Here is a 17,016-nt window from a genome sequence, read left to right on the forward strand (position 1 = left end):
GGCATGTGGCACCAGGCATTCGCGGCTGGCACAAGAGGGAGGCTTGTCCCATCCCCATGATGTTGCCATGGGGCTCAGCCCCTCAAGGCAATACCAGCACAAGGGTGAGAGGCTCATGTGTCTCCCTCCCTGACACCAACAGGAGGGCAAGAGGCTCATGTCTCTTCCCTGTGCCCAGGGTCCTACCTGCAGCTCCTTGTCAGAGTACTTCTGGGGGTTTTTGCTGCCTTGGCTCTTCTTCCGAAGTTTCTTCAGCTCTGCCTGGCACTTGTCAAGGGAGTCCCCCTTGCTCCTTTGCTCTGTCTGGTATTTCTTCAGTGCAGCCTGGATGTGACAGGAGAGAGATCTGAGCAGCCAAAGCTGAAGTCCAGCCTTAGCTTCTGCTTCCAAGGGTGGGCAGAAGCAAGCAGAAGTTCCCCAGCCTCTGTGAGAAGTGGGCTCCCCACAGCCCAGAGAGTAAACAGGGCTGCAACAGTCTGACACCGGGGAAATGCTGTTCTGTGAGTGTGGAAATGTGGGTGATGGCCATGACCCATCTGTAACCAGGGACGTGAGCAGTGTCTGGCTCCCTGAACAGGGAGATGGGCAGCAGGAATGGGAAACATAGGGATGCCCACACCAACATTTGAGCTTCTGGGCTACAGGAGTCTGTAACTCACACTCAGGTATCGGGAGTCCAGCTCCACCTTCTGCTCCAGCTGCGTCAGGAGCTCGTTATGGAAGGACTTGAGCTGCAGGCAGAGAAAAAAAACCATGGATCCTTGGTGAGGTCTGGCAAACCCTGCCCAGGGAGCACAGCATCAGGCAGGGGAGAGGGTCTGTATAGACAGAGCAGAAGCTGACAGCAGCATAGGACAGATGGATGCTCAGAGCAGGACCCAGCAAGGCAGAAAAGCAGGTGCCTGAGCAGAGCAGACCCTTTGCAGTTCAAGTAAGCGCACTTCAGAGGGGCTGGTATCACCCAGATGAGACATGGAAAACTATTTTGCTCAGCTGCAACACTGGCAGAGCCCATGACCAGGCAGAGAGCCTGTCATGCCCATGCCAGGTCACTCACCATCTCTTCCAGCTGGTTCTGGATCTGCCTGTGGACTTCTGCCATCTGGAAGAGCACATCTCCTGTGAAAACAAGACATGGGGAGGGGGCTTGAGGTGCCAAGCTTGGGAAAACATCCCAGGGCTGTGGCAGGAAGCAAAGAGAGGTCTGCAGCCAGACCCATGGGTGCTCTGGACCACCTCCAGCACCCATCTTCAGGGAGCTGTAGACAAGCCGTGTTCATCTGAGACACATAGTCACATGCACCTTGTGGAGCATGAAGAGAAATGAAGGACATATAGCAGTGGGACCTCAGCACCCAAGAGCAGCCCTGCCCATGACCCATCATGCCATCAGCCACCCCAGCTATGGTAGAACTCTATGTGTGCCAACCCTTAGCCTTGTCTGCAGGAATGTGACAAAGAAGCCAAGGATTATGTGACCTCTTTTGGTTTCTCATCTTGACTAGACCATCTAGACATTGAGAGGAGCAGGTGGAGACAAGAGATGCTGCATTAATGAGATTGCTTCCACTGATGTGCTCTCAGCTGCACAGAGCACCCTCATCCCTCTGCCCCAGCAGCAGAAAGAGACAGCCTCAGGACTCAAGCCAGGACACAGAGCTGCAAATGGAGCTAAGTTCCAGGTTGATCTTTGCCTCCAAACCACTGGACCTGTTCAGGCTTAGCAGCTGAGCCACGCACAAGCAGCCTTGTCCTGGGTGAGCTGGGCAGTGAGGGCACAGCCATGGTACACAGCCACAGGTCAGCCCCATGAATGACTGCCCACAGCTGAGGGATCCCAGCTCTGCTTTGTCTCTTCCTTTGATTTTTTCTTTTCAGATACAGCATGTGCCAGGTCACACACCCACTGTGCTCTTCCTGGGAGGAAGGGCAGTGCCCTGCCATAGCAAAAGCCCCACACTGCTGGAGCCAGACACACACGTGAGAGCTGGAGCCAGCACCATCCCCAGGTCAGAGCAAGCTCTCAGGGACAGCTCAGCTCAGTCAGCTGTTTGCAAGGGCTGAGTTAGGAAACTCTTGATCCCAGCATGGCAGGTCACAGCTTCCCAGGAGGCTTCCGAACCACACGGAACTGTTGGTAAACTGAAAGCCCTGTGCTGAGAGCTGCTCCAATTTCAAGACTCAGCCCTTGCAGGTCCCACAGCCAGGATTCCCTGGGGCGTTCACAGAGCCTGTCCACAGGGAAGCAGCATCCCACATCCCATGCACAAAGGAGGAGAGCAGAGTCCAAGATAATCCAAAGTGCCTGGAATAATTCAAAGTGCCAAACCTACCTGTGAAAGTGTACGGTGGAATTTTAGATGAGGACAGCAGCCCCGGGGATGGGAAATGCCACGGGAAAGAGACACCAGCCCTGGAACCCCAGCCAAGAGATGGTGCAACACTCTTGAGGCTGCTTAAGGTGGAGGTGGCAGCTCCCAACAGCAACAGGCCTGGGAACCCACTGGGCATCTGGGGTGAGCAGCCACAGCCCTACTCCCACCTGATGGCACCTCCCTGGCATAAATGGCTCCCCAGCAGCCAAGACACACAGAGTCCAGGTTTGCTTCCACTGCCCACTCCTGTCCTGCCAACACTGTGGGTTTGGTGTATTTAGACAGCACAGGAAAACACAAGTCCTCTGTGGATGACAGCTCCATCCTGGGCTCTAGGACAACTACATCCTCTGCTCATGGAGTCAGACCTCAGACACAGTGAGGCTGGAATGAGCCAAACAAGTGTCTTACCAGTGCAAGGGAACCATTGTGCTGGGCCAGCACAAAACCAGGCAGCACATGCTGGGCCAGCCCCAGTCCACTGCTCAGTCAGCCTATCCTGCCACACCACGTGCCCAGGCAGGCAGGCCATATGCCAGCCCAGTGTCAACACCACCAGCCCATCAGGAACAGCTTGGCCTAACATTTCTTTGCTCTGGTGGCTGAAGCAATTCGTACTTTGCACCATACACAGTGCTCAAAACCTTCTGTAAACATTAAAATCTGATCCTTTTTTGTCCTTGGCAGGCACCAGGCCCCTCCACTGAGGGTCAATGTGGTGACAGAATCGGCTGCAGTATCAGCAGGTGCTGGGCCAGTGCCAGCTGGTCCAGGGAGACCTTACTGCAGCCTTACAGCACTTAAAGGGGGCTGATGAGAAAGAAGGGGACAGACCTTTTAGCAGGACCTGTTGTGACAGACCAGGGGTGATGGCTTTAAACTATGAGAGGCAGATTTAGACTAGAGATAAGAGACACCAGCCCTGACTGCCCAGGGAGGTGGCAGATGTCCCACCCCTGGAAACATCCAAGCTCAGGCTGGGCAGGGCTGAGCAACCTGATGCAGGTGAAGATGTCCTGGTTGGACTAGAGGACTTCTGAAGGTCCCTTCCAACTCAAAGCAGCCTATGATGGCACTGTATCCCTGTGCCCCTGGCTCAGCTCCTCAAGAGAGCGGCGATGCACAAAGCATCCCCCAAAGCGAGGAGGTGCCCAAATCGGCAGCTGCGGCTCTGCTCCTTCACTGGGAGGGAACCACGGGCGGAGCTCCCCACAGCCACCAAGCCAGCTGTAACTTTTACAGGCACTTCACAAGGTGCTGAGCAAAGGGGAGCAGCCCCCAGCGCTCGCACCCAGCTGCAGCAGCTACAGACATCTGCAGTGCAGAGCTTCATGCACGGATAGGGCGGTCCGGGCAAGGGTCACCACCAGGAGAGCGCCAGGAAATCGCTCTCCGGTTGGGCTGCGGCAGCTCAATCGTGGGAAGTGCACAAATTCCCACTGCGAGGAGGCAGTGACGTAAGGCTGTGGCTGGGCTGAGATTGCTTTGTCAATGCAAGGGCAGCTTGTTTATTATTTGCAAAGCTTGCACCACCCCCCTCTCCCTTTCACTTCCCATTTGGCCAGAGTGGAAACCCCAGCTGAGAAAGCTGGGGCAGGGCCGGCCCAGGGCTTTCTGGCCACTGCCGCTAAGCTCTCAACCTACCCAGAGAGCAGAACTACTATAGACCCCCACCACTCCAGCACTGTGATTCACTATCAAAATCATTGTCAAGAAGGACTCGATCCACTGGGTCAGGCGGAAAGGGGCTGGGCTCTGCGGGAGGCTTTGGAGGGCTGTAAATTTCCATCCTGTGTTCCGCTTTCTAGCAAGGCACTGGGACAATGGGGCAGCCACCATACTCCTACCACAGGGAATTAAGCTGTTCCCAGCAGCTGGGGAGGTGTGTGGTGTGTCTCGAGAGATACACATCTTTGTGTAGCTGTTCTCCTCCACCTCCCCACCCCCTCCCGTGGTTCTTATCACAGTGAGCACAGGGCGTTCCAGCCCCACATCAAAGCAAGCAGCAGTGAGAGCCTTTCCCACCAGCAGTGTCCCTGCTGAATGCTGCTGTATCCCAGCCTGGGCAAGAGGACACTGCTATCCCACTCCATGCCCACCACACAGCACTTTTCCCTTGCCATGGTCATTTTGCTGTGCCTTTGTGGGCATGGCCAGCCCAGTGCCAAGAGCAACTCAAGGTGATCACCATGCTTACGGCAGCCGGCATGGCACAGGAAGATTGATGGATGCCTGCCTGGCACTGGGCTGTGTGGAGGCACAAGAGCTTCCTCCTGAGCTGAGACAGCCCAACCAGCTCCAAAGGAATCAGCTCCAGGCTTCCCATGGGTGCTGCCATCACCAGGAGCCCACACGAGGCAGCAGCAGAGTTTGAACCAAAGCCCCTGAACACGAGCTGCAGTGTGGTGTGAATTCACACATGGCACCTCTGCCACCTTGGTACCCCCACACCACAAGCTGCTTCCCCACTGCAAGGCAGCTACAGATCTTGTTAGACATGAACAGGCATCTCACCCTGACACCACTCAGACCAGCCTGTGTGGCAGCAGGGGAGACACTAAACTCTGACTGTGAGATACCATGGGAGCTAGAAACTCTAAACACTTCAATCTCTGCCTCTGAAGAGGATCTGTGGCATGAGGCTGCCACCAGATACCATGAGGTCTTAGCAGAGCTCAGTGTCAGGGCCAGGAGCATGGCACAAGCCCTGGCATCGGCACGGCCGCCCATGCCACGGGCATTCTGCGTCACCTGCCAGTGGGAATTGTAAGCTAAAGATGGCAATCATGGCTGGGCAGCAGGGCACAGAACAGGGCAAAAGCTCAGGTCAGGTAAATTGTGCAGAGTGAGAGCACCATGCCAGCTGTGCTGCCAACATGAACATTCTGCAGGTCAAGGAACCCAAGGTGAAATGCCTCACCTCAACCCAGAGGCAAAACTAGAGCCAGAGGAGGGCAGGGTGAGGGTTTCACCTGCCCATGCCAGGCTCACACCTTCCCGCGGGCTGTGAAGCACAAACAGAAGAGGAGGAGGAGGAGCTGCTGCTATTTACGTCTGTGTGACTCACAGTATCGTTCTGGGAGAACTACAGGAGCTATTGTGGGCCCTTCCCTACCACACCCAGCCAGGCACAGGCAAACAGGTTGTTTCACATCCCTCCCATTGCTATCGGCACCACAAGCACCATAAGCACCATGCAGGAGCTGGCTGCCCCTCCAGCAGTCAGAGCAGTAGAAATCCATCTCACAGTGTTTTGCTCTTGAGTTTTCAGAACCTACAAATGATTGTTTCCACCTCTCTTGAGCCAGATGTGCCACTTTAAAATCAAAACACCAAACAATGCACTGGCAAAGTTGCCAAACTGCTCTGAGGCTGAGGCCAAACTGCTCTGTGCAAGGCTGAAGCAGCCCAGCCTGTCCTGCAATGGCAGTGGGAGCAAGCGGCCACAGGACTGACTGGCTGCCTGGCTTTGCCACTGGCCACCAGCTCCTGGGTACCATCAGCATCAGTTCCCATCAAGATCACTCGCTCTGGAGTTTCAGATCCCAAATAAAGAGCATGATGGGAGGAAAAGGAGTCCAGAGGCTCAGTTTTGCCACTCTGATATTGGGATGGGCTTTTGCCCATTGCCTTTTTCTTTTTTTTTGCCAGGAAAGGCAACTGTGCCATCAAGGGAAGCTGGCAGAAAAGGAATATTAGCTCATTAATGAGAAAAAGCAACAGACAGTAACAGGGCAAATTGTTTGAGCTCCTGAAGCTTAAGAGGGAGAAAAAAAAATAATCTGCTTTTCACTGGCTGGTTAAATGCTGTTAGCTGAATCCTTTGATGCCAAGCAAGCACCCAGACCCAGGGAGGGGATGCACAGTCCCTGGGCAGAGATGTGAAAGCACCAGGTGCTTGGAGAAGGGGTCAGAAGATCCTGCACCAGGCACTCCTCTCACACAGGCACCCATGTCACTCCCCATGGACTCTGCCAGACCAGGGAGCTCCATCAGTTTGGCTTTTGAGGGGAAGTGGGGTGGAGATGCCTTGTGCACAAAGCATCACTTCAGGGTGAAATCCTGCTGCCCAGACCCAGGACAGAGGTTACCAGTTCCCCTTCTCAGTGTTGCGTGCCTGCTGGTTTCACAGCTTCCTTTTTCCACTGCTCACCAGCAGCACGCATGGTGGCCTCAGCTCCAGTGGTTGCAGCTTGGTCACATCCTCACTGCTGCACAGCTGTCTCCCTCCAGCCTGTACACACAGCCCAGCAAGAGCTCTGCTCACATGTCACATCACATGCTGAAGATTCAAGCCAGATTTAAGGCAGAAACCTGCTACTGACAGCTTCTGCAATCTTCTTTTACTTCCCTCCTGTGTCTAGATCCAAGCTCACAGACACAAAACCATGGAATTGTTTTGGTTGGAAAAGACTTTTTATCATCATCAAGCCCTGTGAGGAGTGGCTGAGGGAGCTGAGGTTGCTCAGCATGGAGAAGAGGCAGTTGAGAGGAGACCTCATTGCTCTCTATAACTACCTAAAGGGAGGCTGGAGCAAGGTGGGGGCTGACCTCTTCATCCAGGTGGTAAGTGATAGGATGAGGGGAGACGGCCTTAGGTTGCACCAGGGGAGGTTTAGCTTGGATATTAGGAAACTTCTTCACTGAAAGGGTCATTGGAACAGGCTGCCCAGAGAAGTGGTGGAGTCACCATCCCTGGAGGACTTTAAAATGTTTAGCTGAGGAGCTCAGGGCCACGGTCTAACAGTTGTGCACAGGGAGAGACATCACCTTATGGTTGGACTTGATGATCTTAAGGTCTTTCCCAGCCAGGCAGCTGGATGATTCTGAGTCCAACCATTAACTCAGCACTGCCAAGTCCATGCCACAGACAAGCCCTCAAGCCTCACAGAGAAGCACTTCACAGCCTAACACTTCACCCAGACAAGGCGGCTCTGACTTGATCCACACTGATGTTCAGCTTCAAGACAACCTGGGGGAAGATCTGTGCGTGTACAGTGGGAAGGATCCGAGTGTGGGGGGAACAATCAACTTCTCCACACTGATTCATCTCTTTCCTCTTCAGAAAGGGCTCACTTATCACAGCCCCAAAGGATGGCACTGATTTGTTGATGCTGTATTAGCTACTCATCAGCATCAGAATGATCAGCTCCGCTGGCAGCCTCTGCTCCAGCCCAGCCCTGCGAAGCTTAAGGCATTTATTTATTTAGTTAGTTATTGAGAGACAAGGTAAAGAAAAAAAAATATAGAAAACAAAAGCTTCCCAAAGCACCCTGACTCAGACAAGTTCAACAACACATCCCCAGTAATCAGCTCCCTTGGGCTGAGCAGTTGCCACTGACACTTCTGCCAGGAATGGATTAGAGACTTGGGTGACCTGTGGTGTTCCACACTCAGAATTGTGGAATCCTTAAGGTTGGAAGAGACCTTTAAGATCATTGAGTTCAACCCTTAACACAGCACTGCCAAGTCCCAACAGCTGCTGCCTGGCTGTGTACAGCTCATGTCTCTGTGTCATGATGTACAGACTGGTGAGTCCCCGGTGCCCAGCCACTCTGGCAGCAGCTATGTTGGTGGCACAGGAGAACACAACTGCACAGACTTCCCCTGAACCGCCCCAGCTCAGAGCCTCACAAAGCGATCCACAAGTCAGCAGTCCCAGGAGGGAAGCAAACACCTCCAGGACTCAGAGCTGGCCACACACCAAGCTGTGCCCCTTCCTAGAAATCTGCCAAGCTTACAGCATGGCTGATGGACAGCAGAAGCCAGCCCACAGACACATCCCAAGAGAATGGAGCATGCCTGTGGGAGCTCATCCTGGGCTCAGTGCCCACAGCAGGTAGGTATCATCCCTGGAAGATGTCACCAGTGAAGGTGAAGCCCAAATGCTACAGCTGCTATGTGTTAGAAACTCCAGCCAGGCAACATGCTCCTGGCAGATGCTCCTTTAACAACCCTCTACCATTACATACCCAAACACAGGTGGGTGAGAACAGCCCTACTGCTATGGCAGCCTGCTTTAACCAGAGGATTTGAAGGCAGTGAAAAGGCAGAGCAGGCAGAAATGTCCTTCCACGGCAGGCAGCAGATTTTAGGAGGTCTTTCTTGTCTGCACCAGACCATTCCCACAGGTTCCTTCTCTAAAGGAACTACACAGCTTGAAGGCTAAGTCCTGTATTTCTGGAACAATTTCTCTGGCAAATCAGGCTACTGGACAATCACAGGTGGAAATGCAGGTCCAGAGCAGCCATTCTTCCACCTGTACAATGTTGCTACCCACAAAACATTAAGGGCATCATTAAGTCCAATTTTAAAAGGATCAAGCAAGAAGATTACCTCTGCTCTCCCATGCAGGAGCTGGGCTCCACAAGCAGAGGGACCTCACTGCAGGGACACTGAGTCACCACCTCAGGCAAGTATTTCCTGGAGTTTAAGTTTGGTTTTATTTGGCACTGCTCTGGCTGTTCCCCAGCAGACACTGGGCACCACAATTACCACCAGCTCTGGTGGCCCAAATCACACACTGACTGCTAGCAACCTTTGACATGCTCAAGATCTGTCTTTGCATCTCTGCTGCTGCAGGAAGTGTCTACCCAAACCAACTGCAAATCCCATTAACAGATTAATCCCTCTGCCCTGAGGATTGGGCACAAAGCCTCCAAACCACACCACTGCCAGGAGCTGGGCCAGACTGAGGAGCTGCAGTGAAGCCAAGAGTCTGGATGTGCCTGGGCAGCCATGGGCATCCCACCAGGCTGGTCTGCTCCTCACCAGGACCTGCCCCACCATTGGCTGTCCCACCCAGGCACAGGCTAGTGGCACCCTGACTCTATGGAAGCATCATGGACAGGACCAGGCTTCACACCCAGCTCCAACCAGCAGGGCAGGGCAGGTGGAGACAGATCTACCTTGCTCAGTGCTTTAAAAGCTGTAAGGGAATTATTTCACACACTCAAAGCCCAGCATCCTCCACTGACACAGAACAGCTCCTCAAATGACTGGCCTAGGCAGGTGTCACTGGTTCTAATTTGATTGTGCAAATTGTGTCAGAAACAGGCTGTTATCCACCAGAAGCTCCTTGCAGCTCAACAATGGCAAACTAATTACTGCATGTCCTGTCCTTTCAGAGCACCATGCTTCAGTCAGAGAAGACTTCAGTAACTCAAGAGGACATTTGAGGAAACCAAAAGCCACCTTCAGCCCCAGAGGAGTTTCCCCACAGGTGCCCTCCAGCCCTAGCATCTCAGTGCGCTTCCAGCCTGGTAGAAATTGCCTCCAGCTCTGATCACCAGGCACATGCTTCCCTAGAGAAGGAAACCCCTTTCCATGACTTTGCTGTGGCCTGGTTTTCAAGGAGGACAAAGGAAGCTACACCCAAAGGACCAAATAGGAGCTGGGCAAAGGGTTGAAGCCACCTGAGCACTCTCATGCAGGAGGCTGGAGCCCCTCAGAAATGTCTACAAAACATCCCCAGATCAAGCCCAGAGTAAACCTTCACTGATCAGGCACAGTGTGTTCATGCTCCTCATACCAGCTTCTCAAAAGCCACCACAACAACTGAAGAAGTGGAGAACAGAATAAGGAATCTCTCTGAGAGGAGCTGTGGGCATGGCTTTCATCTTCCAAGAGCCAGAAACTGAGCAGCAGGCTGGACAGCAGAGCAGGGAAGGGAGAAGCATCCCTGCCACCTTCCCCCCGCCCAGTGATCCAGTTCCCAGGAATGGAAGAGCAGTGGGGTTCAGACACAGGTACACCCCCCCACACCCCCCCCCCAGACTCTTGCACCCCAAAAACTCCAGCCACAGAGCTGATTACAGCTCCAAATCCTTGCTTATTGCTGGGTTTTCCACCCCCCCTCCCAGGATTATCCTGTCTACAAACAGTTGCTAAAATCTGATGGAGAATTTACAAAAAATGTGGAGTGCTAAGCAGCTGCTGAGCAGAGAGCTAAGCTTAGAGGCAGCATTAGTAGGCTGCCAACTCTTCAGCAAGAAAAACATACAGCATCACTACCAACAGAGGAAGGCGCAGAAGCAGCCACCTTGGGACACTGCACTGGGCAGCCAGCATGGCTACACACAGCCAGAATGGGCCACCAATGGGCAGTCCTCCAGTGCCCAACCTAAAGAGCATCTCCTTGGAGTCATAAGTGCTACTGGAGATACAATGACAGGAAAACATCTCTGGTTTTGAGCACCAACAGAGCCACAGCAGCTCTCCTGGCACAGGACAGCCTCTGAGTGCTCCCTTCCAGCTCTCCAGGCTGCTGTAAGCCTGTCCAGAGCACCCTGTCCATGCTGTGTCACCCACAGGGTGCAGTGCCCACGGCCACCTTGGCACAGGCAACATCTCTGTAGCACATGCTGGAGAGCTGGGGACAGATGGGGTTGCTTCCATCACCTTTTAGTCACAGGATCTGTGCATTTTTTATTTTTCTCTTGCCATCTCCTGACCCAGAAATAGCATGAGAGAAGTGTCCACACTGGGAAAAGAAAGAGTTAAGGAGGGAAAAAAAATCTCAAATTCTTTTTGGTGGAGGCTGGAAACAGATGTGAGCTGCAGTCCCAACCAGAGCATCCTGCAGTCCTGCCTGACATCCCAGAGCAGCTTTCCCTGTCCTGTTGGTCCTGGAGGGAGCAGCAGGGGCACAGCACTGATGCAAGTTGTGCATTAGTGAACATCCCCATTTGCTGTGGCCCCTGGTAAGGAATGAGAGAACCCAGAGCCCAGCGCTGGTTTCCGGCACTATCAGCAATCACAGCACAGGGACTGATGAGGTCAAGGTGTTCCCAGAAGCTGCACCTTTGGCGAGCACAGCTCTGGGCTAAAACATTCTTCAGCCTCTGTTTCCACATCCCACTGGGAGGGGGTTGTGTCCCTGGCCCTTATCAGCTCCAGTAAACCACAGCCAGCAATTTTATCTTAACTTTCTTCTGCATGGAGCAGCTGCCACAATAAATATCAGCAAGATCAACAAAGCAGGAGGTCCCAGAAGCAGCTGCTTGTCACAGCTCTGGGTCAAGCAGGAGCTGCCAGGATCCTCCCTTGGATCCTCACACCAGGAGTGGAAAGCACAGAAATCTGGAAACATTTTAAACCAACCCTAAAATACTTCAGTCACACACTGAACACAGTCAGGAGACTGAAGGAGGCCGTGAAGGATTGTCCTTCAGCAAGGAAGCAGCAGGGACCACCAGAAGACACCAAAGCCAGAGTTTAAGCATGAGCAAAGCCTGGCACTGCTCCGAAGGGAGGGCAGAGCTTGCAGGCTCCAAGCTCCTTGCCTGACCCAGCTGAGCTGCCTCTGCTAAGGCTTTCCCAAGCTTTCACTTCCAGGAGGACAGAGCTGCTGCCTCTTTTACCCCCAAAGAGGCAGAAGCAGCAGCAGCTCTTCAACAGCAAGGTCTGCAGAGCCCTTACAATCTCGGTGGCTGCACGCATCGCCCACCAGCCTCTTGTTTTATTTATTAAACAGAAGCAGATTGCTCCAGGCAGCCTCAATCCCAGCGACAGGATCGGTTTCCATAGACACTTGCTGCTTCCCCAGCACAATTCAGCTGCAGCCAGGGAGCCATGCACGGCTGAGCTGGAGCAGCCGTGGCTGGGGATGCAGTGTCTGACCCCAAGCACCACACAGCCAAACCAAAGCTTTGCCTTGCAAGGGGCTGTTCACTCATCACCTCATCAGCCCTTGCAGTCATTTCAGCTCAACCTCTCCTCTGGTAATTGGCTGCCTCGGGTCCTGTTAATGAGCACAGTTTGCCATCTCCCAGCAGATCGAGCTGCAGCGACTGGGAGGTGGAGGAGTTCACCCGGGGCTGCAAAGGCAACAAGACCAAAATCCATCTCAGCCCCTCAAGAGGCTGCAACATCCCTGTGGGGAGCCAGGAGAGGAGGCACCTCAACTCCCACCTGCACAGCAGTGAGGGGAAAGCTCAGGAGCCACAGCCAGCAAAGGAAGGACTAGAAAAACAGGTCCTGAATGACTGACCAGAGGAGTCAGGGTAAGAAAGGAAAAGAAGGCACTGCACCAAGCATCACAGCTGACAGCTGTGTCACAGCTACACTGCCAGCCACACTGCACTGGGAGCCTGCAGACACTCACCCAGGGTTCAGGCTACAAACGGCCCCCAACATGCACAGCCCAAGCACTGGGTGACTTCTACCAGAAGAAACACTGCTCCAGCATGGCTGATCCGCCCAGTCCTCAGATCACATCACCCCCTTCTTCTGAGGGCTGCAGTGGGCCTCCCCAGCTCCCAGCTCAGAAGCTGGGACCTTTCTCTCCTTTGCAAAGCAAGACAAAAAAACACACCAGCAAAGCCACGTTCTGCAAACACCATGAGCTGACAATACCCCAAACCCCTGACACCAAGAAGAGCAGGCTCTTTAAAGTGATACATTAAGAGCAAATACAGAGACACTTTTAGCATTCACATCAGGCAGGACCAGCTCCACACTGAGCTTGTTATCCTCACCCACAGCAAATATCTGGTTTCATTCCTGTGCTCAGCGCTCATTCCAGACTGCAGTTGCACTTAACAATAAATTGGTGACTTACCCAATTCTTTAGATCCTTGGCTTTCACTGGCCAACTCTCCCATCTTAACCAGAGCATCAAAGTATCCTTTTGCTGCATATGTCATACCTAAAAGCATCCAAGAAAAAAAAAAGGGGGGGAGGGGGGGAAGGAGGTGAAGTTATACCCTCTTTAACAGCTACCATAACTTTTATGGCACTGAACAGATGCTAGCCACTAAAACAGACATTACTTCAAAAGGGCTTAACCCCCTAGAGAGGGACTAGACAACAAACAGAAGAAAAATGAGTGAAGAAAGAAGCTCAAGCAGCAAGATTACAGAGCTCTTTAGGAGAAAGAAAGGGTATGTGCAGGACCTCAGTGCTTTTCATTCCAGTGTAACCACCAGCCTGCTTAATGCTGCACAGAAAGAAAAAAATCACTGTGGAATAATTGAATATCACAGACTTTCATTATAGTTCAGTCTTGTTTGTTGACATTCCAGCTATGCACTCCACTTTAATCAGATAAGCAGGGGGTTTCCTCTAATCACCAGAACATGTTGTACAGCTCGAGCTTGACACCGTCAAATTATGCACTGAGGCCTCTTCCACTGTGATTTGCACTTCCTTCAGATGCCCCAAACGAGCTCATAGATCCAACAGAAAAAGGATGACCAAGGATTGTTAAGATTGCAGGAATATCTCAGGGTTCAAAGTGTATTCACCGCAGGGATGCGAGAAAAGGAGAGCACGAGTGATCACCCTGGTGCTCCACATGCCGCAGGTACAGTGTGCCCAACTTGAGCTGTGATGAAACAGCACCTAGTAAACAGATTCCACTGCCTGGGTAATTAAAAGCTGCATTACCAGTATAACATTTCAGAAGAATAAATAAAACCCACAGTTCCAAGTGCAGCCTCTTCTCCTCCCCATCAAATCCTGCCTCCGCTCCCTTCCTTGCTGAAGATCAGCAGGGACTCAGCAGGCAGAGTCATAGCCACATCATCAGCCCCTGCTTCTCTAGTGTCATTAGGGATAGCTGGGGAATGCTGCTGCTTGGAAGGGTGAATTAAGTCCCATCCCTGAGGGAGTAGAGTCCACAGCCCCTGGGCAGTGGACCAGGATGGACAGGCACTTCACATGTCACAGGCAGTTGGTCCATTAAAACAGAGTTAAACTGAGAAGAAAGCAGCATGCAGGGGAGTGCCTGTACCCAAGAACAGCAGGAGCTCTGCCTATTAAAACATCCTTCACTGAAAGGTCCAGGAACCTTACTTGACTTGTGGGAAATAAAATCTGCCCCAGGCATAAAGCAGGAGGCACAGGTCCTTTCCAAAGGTCACATTTCAACCACTGGCGTTCAAGAACATGAGGCACCAAAATATTATTATTTTTTTTCCACTGGCTTAAGATCCTGACAGCCTCCTCTTCCCTTCCAGGCATTTTCACCAAGTCAATTAAAAGAATCAGATCTGCCATGTGCAGAGCTGCTCTGAAGTGAGCAGAGCCCTCCCCAAAAGCAGGCAGCTTGCCTCCGGAGTTGAACAGAGCCTGCCCTAAACCTCCCCCAAAACCCCACCGAGGAAGACCCCAGCAGTATGCCAAACTGCTTTAAGTCAAACCAGCTCATTTCCAGTTCTCATCAGTTCATATTTTACTTTTGATCATTTATATCTATGCCTCCCTAACAGCTCCCAGTAGGGCCCTCTAATCCCAATCAAGAGCTGCCACCAGTATTTTTAGTTGTGGGGTTTTTCCCCCTCCCTTCTCTTCCAATGCATTCTTTTGGGCACTTTGAACACTTCAGCAGCACATCTTTAAACAGAGCTTCAAATCTTAAACTCTAAATATTGTAAAGTCATGTTTAGAGAGAAACTGTTTGGAGATGTATTTTATTAGCCAGTTGCCACCCAGCAGTTTATCACTCAAATCCTTTCCACATCCGCGGCCTTGCACGCATCATGTGCATCCTAACAATGTCAGCTTTGCATCAAGGTCCAAGAATCACCTCCTCAGTTTCCTCCCCTTACTCTCCCTGGGAACAAAGAGCTGGTTTTTCAGCTTTCCTCCTTTCCAAGGCCATGCTGACCAGCTGGATCCTCCCCAGCCTCACAGCCCCCAGCATTTCATCAAGCAATGCAGTCAGTCACACTTACTTGCTAAGGCTTTTTCATAGGTCTTCCCCATAGAAATGAAATTCCTGAGGCTGGGGTTGAACTGCTCCATGATTGTCTAGAGGAAAGAGAAGAACATCATCAGGGGTTAACAGAGATGATCAGAAACTGGACAGAACCACTCCACACTTCCCCAAGGCTGGTATGCTGAACTCAGTGCTCAAAAATGCAAAGACAAAGGAAAAAAAATCCTCCCCCATCCCTCACAGGGTCCCAACATCTGCAAGAGGATGCTGTATTGACACCAAGAAGCCACAATTTACCCAGATATTGCAAATAATGCTTGAAAGCAATGGCCCTGCTGGCCTGCAAGGGCAAATATTCTTTTTATTTGGGGTAAGCCAAAAGCACAGCATTAGGGCAGTGCAGAAGTAGCCTAACACTAAACCAAACATGACACTAAGAGCTGTTGAAGATCTCTAGGATGTCAGCTGAGTGCTGCCACTTCAAGCCAAGCCTCCTCCAGCACTTTGTAAGAGCAGGGTGGAGGCAGCTTCACTTCCCACTGAGGAGAACCACTCCAGAGGGCTCTTTCCCACAGCAGCTCCAGCAGGTGGTACTGGCACTGTCCTGACACCAGGTGAGAGCAGAGCCTGAACATGTCAGCAGGAGCTGTGAAGATGCCCCAACTATCCTCCCTTCATCCCACAGCTTTACTGAGGGAGACCAAAGCTGGGTTTTGAAAACCATGAGGAAAAAGTCAGTAGTAAGGTGGTTCTGCAGGGCTACAGTCGGAGATGCCTTGTGCAGATCTTCACTGTAAGAGAGAAGCAATGCCCCAAACCAGAGGATTATCACATACAGCAAGTATCACCAGAGTAATAACCATAGGTGGCTGTTTGAGACAGCAGGCAATGGCCCTCAGACCAACCATGGAGTTCATCTGTGTTCTGGGGGATGTTGGCTGGGGGTGTCCCACTCCTGGGACAACTCTGGAGAGCAGCACCAGCTCGGTCTGTCACGGACAAGCAGAAAGGGCTGGAGAGAGGTACCTGAAATGGCCACCAAGAAGCTGAAGCCAGAACAAAGCCCCCATCGTCCCTACCAAGCTGGTGCCAGCCATGGCTGAAGCCACGTGCCAGGAATTACACCTCGGTTCTCCAAGCACTTGGTGTCACTTTTCCCCTGCCTATGGATGCATAAATTAGGGTGTCGGTGAACACCAGAAGTGCTGTCTGACAGCTTTTCCTCCCTCGCTCTAAGGTCCTTATTTAAACGTGGAAGGAGGGGTGGGGGGGAAGGAATAATCGGATCACGAAGAAGAACAGCTCTTTGTACGCCTGGCACAGCAGCTCCTGACCCTCCCCTTGCCAGGGCGATTCAATCCCGGCGCCGATAGCATCTCTAAAACCAGACACCGACTCCCGGCCCAGCCCCGGAGGAGACAACAAAATCCCCATTCTCTCCCTGCGAATCCGACCTCCAGACCAAGCCCCAAGCCCCTGCTCCGCCTCGGGGACAGCCTCCCACACTGGAGAACTGAGTTTAACGCCTCAGTGTCCCCACACAGCCTGAGCGGGGAAGCTTGGGCGTTCCCTTGGGATGCGAGGGCTCCGCACCCCCCACGCCGCGCTGCTGGCACCGTCCCATGCCGGCAAGGGGAGGGAAGACGACAGACAGACACTTATGGCGAATAAGCTGATTAAGCATCTGTCACCTCATCTGAAGCTGGCCAAATGCTATAAAGCTCATTTTCTGCCCGAGGCATTTTTATCCCAAGTTCCTGCTGCCTTGGCCTTTGGAGTGTGTGACAGTTTAATTTTCTTCTGCGGGAGCCTGCCCAGCCAGCGCCTCCCCCCCAGCTCTCAACAGCCATTTTCTTATTTCACTGAGCAGGAACCCGCAAGGGAGACCAGCTCGGAGCCCAGTGTCAAGCTGGGGCATCACCTAGGTGCTGGTATTTGTTGGCAGAAGGAATCCTTTTAATCCTCCAAGGAGCCGGCAGC

General features: G+C 52.5%; 1 protein-coding gene across 8 annotated transcripts in view; it reads right to left on the reverse strand.

Moving 5' to 3' along the window:
* BAIAP2 (BAR/IMD domain containing adaptor protein 2) overlaps positions 1-17,016 on the reverse strand; it is a 48,378-nt gene that overhangs the window by 23,376 nt on the left and 7,986 nt on the right. For all 8 annotated transcript variants that reach the window (XM_054170467.1, XM_054170463.1, XM_054170466.1 and 5 more), the window contains exons 2-6: positions 15,053-15,128; positions 12,937-13,023; positions 1,058-1,119; positions 660-731; positions 187-324 (exon numbers count right to left, since the gene is read on the reverse strand). In XM_054170467.1, coding sequence (XP_054026442.1) covers positions 187-324; positions 660-731; positions 1,058-1,119; positions 12,937-13,023; positions 15,053-15,128 — 435 coding nt within the window. The remainder of the gene's footprint in view (positions 1-186; positions 325-659; positions 732-1,057; positions 1,120-12,936; positions 13,024-15,052; positions 15,129-17,016) is intronic.

This window comes from Dryobates pubescens, chromosome 20 (assembly GCF_014839835.1).
Source record: "Dryobates pubescens isolate bDryPub1 chromosome 20, bDryPub1.pri, whole genome shotgun sequence".
Taxonomy (NCBI): Eukaryota; Metazoa; Chordata; class Aves; order Piciformes; family Picidae; genus Dryobates; species Dryobates pubescens.